The sequence below is a fragment of the Fulmarus glacialis genome, unplaced genomic scaffold (assembly GCF_000690835.1).
Source record: "Fulmarus glacialis isolate BGI_N327 unplaced genomic scaffold, ASM69083v1 scaffold29040, whole genome shotgun sequence".
In the NCBI taxonomy this organism is placed as follows: Eukaryota; Metazoa; Chordata; class Aves; order Procellariiformes; family Procellariidae; genus Fulmarus; species Fulmarus glacialis.
In genome coordinates this window covers 12,646-23,960 of record NW_009190030.1, presented here as the reverse complement: position 1 = coordinate 23,960, position 11,315 = coordinate 12,646, and the positions used below count along the sequence as shown (strand labels likewise).

The following is an 11,315-nucleotide window of genomic DNA, read 5'->3' as shown; positions in this document are numbered from 1 at the left end:
TTTTTTTTTTTTTTAAAGTCCTCCGCCCCGGCCTGGCCTTAGCCGTGCCCTTGCTGGGTAGAACTGCGGTGATGGTCTGGTATCCGTTCAGGCTGACACGTTGTGTAGGCCAGGACTTTGGCGCAGTCTCGATGTACTTTAAATAATAAAGGATGAGCTTAATTTGGAGTATTGGCCCAAGCTGACTTTAAAGTTAATATTTTGGTATTACTTTGACATATTAAGTAAAGTTTTTTAAACATCTGTGGCAGAATTTAGAGGGAGGGAGTGCTAGGATTACCATCGAGGGCAAAAAGACAGTAACCGTGAAAGACTTTTCACATTCACCGATACTGCTTGATATTAAGAGAGTTTTCATGAGTGCTTTGCTCCACTTTAAAGTTAACTTAATACGTTTGGAATAGACTATATAATGTGAAGAAGTAACTGAAGGCAGTACTACTTCTAGTTGCTTCAATCTAAAAATTTTAAATTTTTAATGTTCTTTATACCTCATATCCCTTAATTGACATCTTGCTCAAGAAAATTTGCTTGTACTTTTGAGGAAAGAAGTCATTTATGTTCCATGAGGTGGTATGGAAGTGTCTGTTGTAGTCTAATGTTTTGTTAATAACAACCTTATGCTTTTAATAGGTCATTTGCGGAATCAAAATGGTTGAAGCAGATCGTCCTGGGAAACTGTTCATTGGGGGCCTGAACACAGAGACTAATGAAAAAGCCCTTGAGGCTGTATTTGGCAAATATGGACGCATTGTAGAAGGTAAAAAGAAAAACCTTTCTATTTTAAAATACTAAAAAATAAAAAGCAACAGCATAGCTGTGATGACTTTTTTGGCGTTGATCATCTGAAATGATCGTGCTTTCATGTCCTCTAAGAAGTTCTGAGCTTAAAAGGTTAAATAAAGGTTAAGTGTTGCTGCCTAATTACAGGAAAGGGTAACATGGCTTTATTTCTGCAGTGCTTTTGATGAAAGATCGTGAAACCAACAAGTCCAGAGGATTTGCGTTTGTCACATTTGAGAGTCCAGCAGATGCAAAAGATGCTGCCAGAGATATGAACGGAAAGGTAGGAATTAAGACCAATTATATGTTGCCGTTGCTACTGACCAGCGGTATTGATCTTTGGGGTAAATTAACTAGTAATAAAAGTTGGAAAGACAATGGGTTAGAAGGTCCTGGAGACAAGTCATAACTTTAAATTTGGCAAAATGTCTCTGTCTCCGTGAAGCTGGAATCACTTTCTCTTGATTACGGATTTGACAGTAGAAAGTGAAGTCTGGTTGTCAGTCAGTGATACTCTGGCATGTATGAGAAGCGTCTTGCCAGTTAATGTGAAAATAGCTTTGCAGTTAGCCAGCAATTGAATTTGTTTGTTTACACCCTACAATGCAATGATACAACTTTAAGAGGAGATAAAAATTGTAATGTCTTTAAAAAGAAAAATCTAGGAATTTGGAGCAAAAGTTCTGAGATTAATACCAGGATAGTTTGTCAAAGGATTGTAGGATATTGTGATCTGTGTCTGTTCTGGCATGTGTTTGAAAAGCTAGATGCAAGTTTGCAACTTAATGGTCAGCAGCTGCTTATCTTCAGAGAGGTGCTGTCTCATTAGGCAGTGAAAGCCGTCTTCTTAGTTAAGTTGAGTTTCAGACTCTGGTCTTCCGTGCATAATCTGAACAGTTGTGTTAAGGTCATGCTGCATTGGCCTTTTTCTAAGCAGTGTCTCCGAGATGCCATTCATGTAAGGTGAAGAAGCCTCTACTGATTCTGATTAATTAACACTTGGGATTTTGATAGCTGTTTGTCTTGTTAGTGTAAGACATTGAAGTGAAAGAAAAATGTCAATCATTGCAGTCAGTAAGTATAAAGCGTAAGAAAATTCACACTTCGGGAATAAGAAAATGAGCTTGCTGTAGTGTTCACAGTGAACACAAATAGTAAAACTTCCTTGTTTTGTGTTATAGCAGGCTTTCTGCTGTGTGTACCTAGTTTCTAGGTGCTTTAGGACAACCTCTTGACAATTAGTGTTACTTTCTTTGGTGACTTGCTTCCTTTTTAAACAAGTTAGTAGTTTTTGTCAAGGCAGAGAGTGACAGGTCAGATAATGTCTTTTCTGTACCAGCCTAAACATCCTTAAAGGTGCTCTTTTTATTGAATTTATTTCTTCATTGTGTAGTTTGCTACAGTTCTGAAGACTTGTTTACTGCAGTTCTTAAACACTGATTTCCTCTGAAGTAGTCATTACACTGAACCCTCACATAAGGTAACTTCAAGCACCAACAAACTGTCAGACTGAAAGGAGTTCAGTCACTAATCCCAAGTGTTTGTGGAGTGCAGCTTTCAAATGAAAATCCCTCTGAAAATGATCACCAACTGTTTTAAGTCTTGAATGTTGTAGCATGTGTTTGGTCACATTGGAAACATGCAGGAAAGTAATGCTTAGTAAAATAGCTAAATGAGATTGAATGTTTGTGGCTGAGGTAATGTCTACATGTTCTGGAATGCACCATCTGCATCACTGTGAAGAAATGCTAGAAAGTACTGCCTTGTGGATAATCATTCTCATGGTTTCTGTCTTCAACGCTACAAATCTAAAAGTACCTTCATCTGCTTTGAAATTTGAGCAGCAAATAGTGTGTGAAAAGAACATCCTCACTCTGGATTTGGCCTAGAATGACCTTTTTAACATAGACCTTTAGGTGCTGCTGTGTATAGTTCCAGTTCTGTACTGGTCTAGCTTGGTTTGACCATGGATATGAAAGATGTGGAAGATGTTCATGAGGAACTCATCCTTTTCTTCAGAAGGCCTTCTGGACAATAAGTACTGCTTGTACCTCAAAAAGACTCTGCATTCTGGATCTGAGGAGCGATGTTTGAGGCATGCTGTGGGAAGAGATCATTGTAACAAATCAGAACTTGGGAGTTTTTCTGTCCATTTGGACATGATGAATTGGAGCGCTCATGAGAATTTCAGGCACTTAAGAAGAAGCAGCAGAAGCACTGTGCAGGCAATAGTTCAAGCAGTCTGTAAGGAGTTAGTTGACCTGTCTGGCCAGGAGGAAGAGTTTTGTGTCGCCAGCATGTTGCTCATTCTGTCATTCCAAAGGAATTCAAAGTTGCTGCCAGTGGAAGAGGCTGACTTGGATAGATTCTGCAAGAGTAAATTTGGATTTGATTTTTTGCTTCGCAAATAGTCATGAAAAACGTGTGTCCAATGTTTTGCTCCTCTCTGGGTGGGGGGAATGAAGGGGGTTAATTATATTTCATTGTAAAATGGGACAAGCATAGACTAGTCTAAGCTTGCTTGTTGAAGATTAATTTCAGTCCTGCAGAAAAAGGTCAGGAGATAATGGTTTTGGAGCGGGGGTGGAGATTTTTCATTTAAATTACTTTCTCTGCAGAATTGGATCAATGTTAGCATGTCTGAGCAGCACAGAAGAAATGTTAGAAGTACTTTACCATAGCAAATTATTAACCTTCTTTAGGAAGAACCTTAATTGCATGATAGTCAAGTCTACATACTGATGTAATGAAATACACGTGCTTATCTGGACGCAAGTGTGAATACTCCAAATCTGTAGTGGACGTTCTGTGCAGTAGGCTGTTCTCACGATCTTTTGATTTTAAGTCCCGAGGACAAAATGGATAATTAAAGAGAGAATATGACCTTAGAGGAAACATCCAGGACAAGCTAAAGATTTAACTCCAGTGTAGACCTGCCAAGCCAGCTGGACTGTGTTAAGAGGTTGGAAGCAAATACTACAATCCAAACAACAGTCTAAACTGTACTCAGCACTGCAGAAGGTTGTCTTCCTCTAATCAACAGAAAGCGTTTCCAGTTCTTTTGGTGAAGAAGTGATACAATATGTAGAAGCTCAGCCTAATAAGAAGTGATCTTTGGTTCTTGAATATATTTGGTGAAAGGAAGCCCACTTGCTGTGCCATCAAGGAACATGCAGAAATGGTGGTCACTGCAGCATCAACAGTAAAATGATCCATTGGAGAGGAAAGCACGATGTGGTGTTAAGTTGCAGTTTCATGCAAGTTTCTGTAACGGTTTCTTCAGAATACTTGATTTCTGCCCCACTCCCAAAAAACTTCAAATTTTGGTCATCTTTTCTGTTGGAACATGGAACAGTTTGCAGGACAGTACTCTAATTCTATTTGGTTAAGGTTCCCTGGCTCACCTTACAAAGCTGTATAGGTTGTTCGTTCCATTTATAGGAGTTTTCATGATTGCCAATCTATTATTATCCTTAAATGACTTGTATCTTAAATGACTTTCCTGCTTTTTAGCACCAAGGTGAAGGCACTTAATAGTGCCCATATCATATTAAAAATGCTACTGTAACACTCTGAATCAAGGTTATAAACACCAACTAATGAGTGTTTGTGTTGACAGCTGATGCTTTGGGCTCATTGAGATGGCTTGTCTGAGTTTTATCTGTTCAGTGAGATGAGACTTTTCTTCTTTGACCTAAGAACCTATAAAATGAAGTTGTCCCCACTGCTTTAAAACAGGACAAACTTTGACAAATACCTTCTCCTGGTTAACAAAAAAAAAGAATCTTCTTGGACCTAATGAAAGGTCTTTTTGGAACTTAGGCATAGCTTTTTAAGACTGCTTGCATAAAGCTGGTTCAGAAGAAACTTATCTTTTGCCTATGGTAAGATGCATAAGTGCAAGGCAGAAGAAAATAGGAGGAGAAACGATAAGGAAAACTGTACCTCCTATATAAAAAAGGAAAGAACTTTGACCTAGCATCCAGGTTTTCAGAACTGATGCTAGCAGAAGGGAATGGTGTTTGGTTTCCAAATTTGAAGTAAGCTGTCAGGAATCTGCCATGAAACTGAGAACAGCAGTGGTGGTGATGGCAAAGCTTAAGGCTTCAAGCCCACTGTTCCTGTTTTGAGAAGGATGACTGAGACAGATGAATGATGATGGCAAAATAACATGATACAAACTGAGAAGTTCCAGTGATGAGAGGTACTAATGCTCACTCCTGGAATGTTTCAGCTTGTCATGCCAAAAGACTTTTTGAGGAACCTTCCATAAGTAAAATATTTTTATTAAGTCAAAGCCAAGACCAGTATGATTTTGCTAGTATTTTTTTCTTCACGATGGATCAAGTCAGACCTGTGGATATACACATAGGTTTTTCAAACAGTAGCTACAACTACATGTGGTGGCAGAATACATGAGCTACAAAAGTGGATGATTTCAGAGAGGTCTAGATTTCAGTGGAGAACAAAAAATATTCAGTACCTCAGTAAACAATTATCAGCAGTTCAGGGTAAGCCATTACTAGTGGTCATGTTCTTACTCATTTATTGCAGCAAAGTGCAATACACAACACTTCCTGCATGTATAATTCATTAGTTGTCGTAGCAGAGTTAATATTTAACTGCTAAAAAAGGCAAATAAACTATGTTTGCGAGGATAGATGTGCAGTAACCTAACTTCAGCAGAGCTTGTGATCTTGGCTCTGCTGTAATTGCCAGATGTGTGGTGTCTGAAAGATTATACAGAAATTTGATTAATTAGGTTGAGTTTCTCAGTATGTCTTAGCATTTGCTCATGTTTGAGGTATAATAGTTGGCTGCAGAGTTCCTGTTATCGCAGGTCTATATTCCAGAAAAAGCTTTCACTTTTTTCCACACAAAAAAACCCCCACACAAAACCCCCAAACAAACAAAAAAACCCCAAATCACAAAGCACCTTCACTCTGGAAAAGCAAGTAATAGAGTAAATTGTGGCAGTCACCTTTTTTGAAAACCCAGCTTGAAACAGTAGAAAAGTGGGGTGAATTATCATTCTCAGTCTGCTTTGTAGATGCTGAAATTACTTCTAAATACTTCAGTGATCACCGTTTTATCAGGACATCAAGAAAATGTACTAAACGGCCTCCCCATTGCCAGAAACCCCAACTGAAGCTAAGATACCTTCAGCTTAATCCTGTAACTACTGGTGCGGTCCTAGTTTGATACAAAAGTCCGTGGCAATTGAAAGTAAATTGGAGATCATAAATCGTGTTTCATTTACAGAATAAATGACATGGGGCTGCCGTAATCATTGGACACTTGTGTTTTCACTGAAAGTCTTTTCTGATGCTGCTCTGTATTTTTTTTCATCAATACCACAAGAATGAAGTACTGTAGCAATTAGGCCCAACATGCTGCTGAGTACATGGGGACTAATACTGAAGACTGAAATCAGTTCTAGAGTTGCTCTAACTTTATAAAATGGAAGCCCTATAATAGTGAAGCAAGAGGGGCTTAATTTAGGAAATACAAACGTGACTGAGCAGTAAGTAAAGCAGCTTCTTCTTTAGTCATTAGATGGGAAAGCAATTAAAGTGGAACAAGCAACCAAGCCATCCTTTGAAAGTGGTGGTAGGCGTGGGCCGCCACCCCCTCCACGAAGCAGAGGTCCTCCCAGGGGCCTTAGAGGTGCAAGAGGCGGAAGTGGCGCGAGAGGACCACCTTCAAGAGGGAGTCACTTGGGTATGTATTTACCTCTCTCATTATATACTTGGACAACATACAAGACAATCCCATTGGAAGATGACAATAATCCTACTGGAAAAAAAAGTCAAACAGCCGAATAGTACACTCCTTGTTCTTTATTAAAATGATGAAATATGATCTCGGCAGTTTAGTCAAATTTTTGATTAGGCAAGTACACCTTAAGAAAAGGCTTTCAAATATGAAGATTCCCTTCTGCAACTAACACTCCACTTGACTTTTGGCTATGAAAGAAAAGCAAAACTCCTGCCCTGCACGTGAGAAAGGAAGCTTTCTGGTATTCAAGTTGAAAAAGCGATTCTCTTCCACCAGGGAAAGGGAACTGCCTCTCATTCTTATTAGCAAGAGGTCTAAACTTACTAAATTCTAGGACTGATCCTTCCAGATCATAGTGGAGTTAGGGAAGCTAAGCCTTGTTTGTTGTTATAAAATAGTGTGTTGAGTTGAAGCTTTCTGAAGTGGAAGGATAGTATGTTACTTGATACTGGATATTCTTTAATTAAAGATACAACTATTTATTCTGAGACTTTTCAGTATCAAAACAAAACTGTCGCTTAAAAGAAAAAGCAAGCAGCACCTGAGGTGAAACAATAAAAGCTGTAATGCAGAAAAAAAACTCTGGAAATAGTGAAAACTCCTGTCTTGAAGAGTCTGTGTGGTAGGTTCTACAGACTCTGTAGTGCCTCTGTTCCCTCTCTGTAGGATCTTCTTTAGTATATCTTCCCAGGTGGCTCTTGTCTTCTAAGAACAGTAACTTGTTGAGCGTTTAAGCTGTGACTGATTAGAGATATCAGCTGTCTTTCACCCTTGTGTCACACCCTGTGGCTTTTGGATAAGTTCTAAAAGACAGTTCTTGACAGGAATTTAGGCTATGGAAAAGTTAACTTGGTGGGCTCTCAATTCTGCCAGTAGCATCTAGTAGTGGCCAAAACACAAGAGAAGGGTTTGAGGTCTAATTTTAGAGGTTTACTGTTGATCACATAGTGGTAATAACAGTGCCTAGGTTATTGTAGTTCAGGTTTTAGGAGCAGACAGGTGAATATCACAGAAATAACAAGTTGGTTCATGGCTTATCCTTCTAGGGTCTTCTCGAGGGCCGCTTCCCATGAAGAGAGGTCCACCTCCACGAAGTGGAGGCCCTCCACCTAAAAGATCCGCACCTTCAGGACCGGTGCGTAGCAGTAGTATGGGAGGAAGAGGTAAGAACTTCCTGAATTATTTTGTTGCTTAATCAACTGTAGCACCTTAGTCTTTTCTTCAGGAACTGTTGCAAATCATTGATTCTAACTTAAATCTGCTGTGGGATAGTGTATGGTTTTTCTAATCCATCAGTTCTCTTCATACCAATACAATTTTGTGGCTGTTTGGAACAATTTGGTGTGATCGATAAGTATGTTCCTTCTAGTGCTGCTTTAAAACTGTACAAGCAGAAGTGTAAAGTGTTACAAATGTAGGCAACAGAGATATGTTTAAATACCTATAAACAGTCTGCTAATACTTAATTGCCTTGAAGAGTCTTCTGTGTGGCTAAATGCTAATTAGTTAAAAATTTTGGACTGTTTCTGTTAAGCTCCTGTGTCACGTGGAAGAGACAGTTACGGTGGTCCTCCACGCAGAGAACCAATGCCATCACGAAGAGATGTCTACATGTCTCCAAGAGATGATGGCTATAGCACTAAAGACGGGTAAATTCTTTTACTAATTTAGTTTGGGCTTTTTTTTTTTTTTTTGTTCAGAGAAGGATTTTGATCCCTCATCTTTTGAGGTGTGACATATAGCTAACATCTCAATTCTTGTTCTTTGTAGTTATTCAAGCAGAGATTATCCCAGTTCCAGGGACACACGAGACTATGCGCCACCTCCACGAGACTACGCGTATCGTGATTATGGTCATTCCAGTTCACGTGACGAATACCCCTCTAGGGGATATAGGTACCTACTGTTGGATTTTTCTCCCTGTCATTTTATTCTTGCTGTGATCCCACTGAATTGTACTAAGTCTTAGTAGTCTTTCCTCCTATAGTGATCGTGATGGATACGGTGGTGGACGCGACAGAGACTACTCGGATCATCCAAGTGGAGGCTCCTACAGAGATTCATACGAGAGTTATGGTAAGAATCCATTTTGAGGGTCATGTAGTAATTTGTACAGGTGTCATAAAACCTGACTTCTACTAAGTTGCTCGTGTTTTAGGGGGAAGTGGCACACTTTTTTTTCCCCTTACAGTGAAAGTGCAGTTGTTGGTTATCATATGATCATCTTGTTAAATAAGCTATAAGCTAAAGAAGCAAAGTCTACAGTTCAGAATTGCAACTATCTCTGGAAAATATGGCTGAGTTTCTTCTCTAAAATAACAAGCTGTTCTGCAATACCCAGTAAAGAGCCTGCCTGAATAAACACCGTCTTCATTCCTTCAGAGTCTTTAAATCCACTCACTGCCTGATGTGCAATCCCCACTTTAAGTACCATTAACGTGGCAGATTATATTAAGAACATCTCAATACATACAAAAGAGTAGCAGTAAACATTTAATACAGCAATTCTGTAAATTCAGATTGAAATTGTTATATATAACTTAATGGTGTTGCCATATTACCTGACCATTGACCCTGCAGGTAACTCACGTAGTGCTCCACCTGCACGAGGGCCCCCGCCATCTTATGGTGGAAGCAGTCGATATGATGATTACGGCAGCACACGAGATGGATATGGAAGCCGAGAAAGTTACTCAAGCAGCAGAAGTGATGTCTACTCAAGTGGCCGTGATCGTGTTGGAAGACAAGACAGGGGTCTTCCCCCATCCATGGAAAGGGGCTATCCACCTCCTCGTGATTCTTACAGTAGTTCAAGCCGCGGCGCACCCAGAGGTGGTGGCCGTGGTGGAAGCAGATCCGATAGAGGTGGAGGCAGAAGCAGATACTAAAAACACTCTTAAACTTTTGGACCAAGACAGATTACTTCTCAAAAAAATGAAAAGTGGAAGTTGTTCTATCTTTACTACCAGAGGACTACTAAAAGGAAAAGTTGTTTTTACCTTTTTTTATTGTTGCCTGTTAAGTTTTCCCCTCCGTGACTTTTATGCTTTTGTGAGGAAAAGTTAAACCAATGTTTAATTTCATTTCAAAATTGTTAACATTTCTTTCAAAAAGCAGATGTTAAATGTATAAAACTTGAGCTGTGTACTAGTGTTGTAATTTTCAAAGTAAAGTTTCCCTGAAATGCCACACTTCCCATCTGATTTTCCTCATGAATGGAACAAGCAGTTCTTAAGATCTTCCACACAACATCCAACCATCTAACATGGAGATGGATTGTTCTACATGTTCAGCATCTCATTCTTAAAGTATTGCTTGTGATTTGGAGGGTGGTGGGGATATTCCACACAAAGTTCAGTTGTGCCTAGAATTTGAAGTCACAGTGTTCCCAGTACAAAATGCCTTCAGATCCTTGTGTAAAGAAAAATAGAGGATATCATTCACTTAACCTGAAAAAGCAAGTGGATAATACTATTTTCTGCCTTCCTACTGTTTCATGGGGAGTTTGAAAAGATCTCCCTTCCAAATAAATCATGTACATGTAAGTCAACTACAGAATACTGTAAAAATAAAAAAAAATGACCAATTCCATCAAAGAAGCTGCAAAACGATGCTTACTCATACTGTTTCAAATTTTTGCAACTCTGTAGTGTTTCACTTTTAAAGGAACATCTTTGATTCCAAAGGAGAAAATAAGATAAGCAAAGAAGTCTTTCTCTCCAACTTCTCAAAGGCTTATGGCTTCATAAAAACAAGTGAATCTTTCAGCATTCCACAGCTGATTTAAAGCATCAAATGCCTGTGAAACAGCAAAGATGGTAAGCAAAGCAAACTAGTTTTTCAGTCTAAGTCAAAATTGAACCAAGTTACCTTCCTCTAGTACAGTAAGACAAGCTGCACGTTATGGCAATGGAAGTGCTGTCTAGATTAAAAAAAAAATAAAGGAAAAGAAATACTTCAATACATTAGAAGTTCTCCAAATTCAACATTTCTTCCTGGATAAAAGCATTTATGGCACCAGTGTTGAGACTAAAGTTATAATGCAGCTCACTGTAGACAGAATATTGCCAAGTAGGGTTGGGAGGGGGTATTTTGTGCCCAGTATCTTCCAGTGAAGATGCTTAAAGAGGCTGCATATACTACATTAAACAAAATAAAAGCCTCGTGAAATCAGGAATTGGTTTAGATTGACAAATATCAGCTCGGCTATTGAGAGTTTGAAGCAAGCCATTGCAAACTTGACGTTTAGTTGGATGCCTGACTCTGTTTAGTTTGACACTGCATTACAGGGATATCTAGTACCTGTGGCAGAACCTGTGGCAAGTTGTTACAACTCAGGTAAAGCCATGAAGTTCAAAAGATGCTCTTGAATATTGTAGACATGAAGACCTCCAACTAAAAAAAAAAAAAAGCACAAACCCAAAAGCTTTGTACTACTGTCTAGTCCTCAGTAAATTTTGTCGTTCAACTTATGGATTTAACATGGCAGTGCACCATTGAAAAGGAATGAGAATCCATAAGCCATGCAACCTATCACTAAGCCATTCCAGTCCATTCCAAGCCAGTGAATCCTCCACCACTTAAAAGAGAAGTAGTAAAACTTGCAACAGAATAATCTGCAAACCTAAACTTGTGACTTTTTTGAAATGGGGGGAAGTGCTATAGGTTGACTCATGCCATAAAATGTACTTTTCTCAATTTCTTGTATCTTCTCTTGATTGCAGGGTGATAATTTGTAGAAGATACTGGTGAAG

The 11,315-nt window shown here is 39.0% G+C and overlaps 1 protein-coding gene across 4 annotated transcripts; it reads left to right on the top strand.

Moving 5' to 3' along the window:
* The first annotated feature begins 636 nt into the window (after nucleotides 1–636).
* On the top strand, nucleotides 637–9,752 carry RBMX (RNA binding motif protein, X-linked). Of its 4 annotated transcripts, none has more exons than XM_009584255.1 (8): nucleotides 637–760; nucleotides 960–1,066; nucleotides 6,333–6,504; nucleotides 7,608–7,724; nucleotides 8,096–8,210; nucleotides 8,332–8,457; nucleotides 8,534–8,637; nucleotides 9,142–9,752. In XM_009584255.1, the coding sequence occupies exons 1-8, from the start codon at nucleotides 652–654 to the stop codon at nucleotides 9,447–9,449; spliced, it is 1,158 nt and encodes a 385-aa protein (XP_009582550.1). In that variant the 5' UTR covers nucleotides 637–651; the 3' UTR covers nucleotides 9,450–9,752. The 4 variants fall into 4 exon arrangements, with proteins under 4 accessions (XP_009582550.1, XP_009582566.1, XP_009582558.1 ...); XM_009584271.1 differs by having other exon boundaries at nucleotides 638–760; nucleotides 6,333–6,495; nucleotides 8,549–8,637; XM_009584263.1 differs by having other exon boundaries at nucleotides 638–760; nucleotides 8,549–8,637.
* The last annotated feature ends 1,563 nt before the right edge of the window (nucleotides 9,753–11,315 follow it).

What these genes read in the sequence shown, in the direction of transcription:
- RBMX (XM_009584255.1), top strand. Translation starts at nt 652, where the DNA reads ATGGTTGAAGCAGATCGTCCTGGGAAACTGTTCATTGGGGGCCTGAAC. An exon ending in TTCAAGAGGGAGTCACTTGG is followed by an intron (nt 6,505 to 7,607) that starts GTATGTATTTAC and finishes TTATCCTTCTAG; the next exon opens with GGTCTTCTCGAGGGCCGCTT. An exon ending in AGATTCATACGAGAGTTATG is followed by an intron (nt 8,638 to 9,141) that starts GTAAGAATCCAT and finishes TTGACCCTGCAG; the next exon opens with GTAACTCACGTAGTGCTCCA.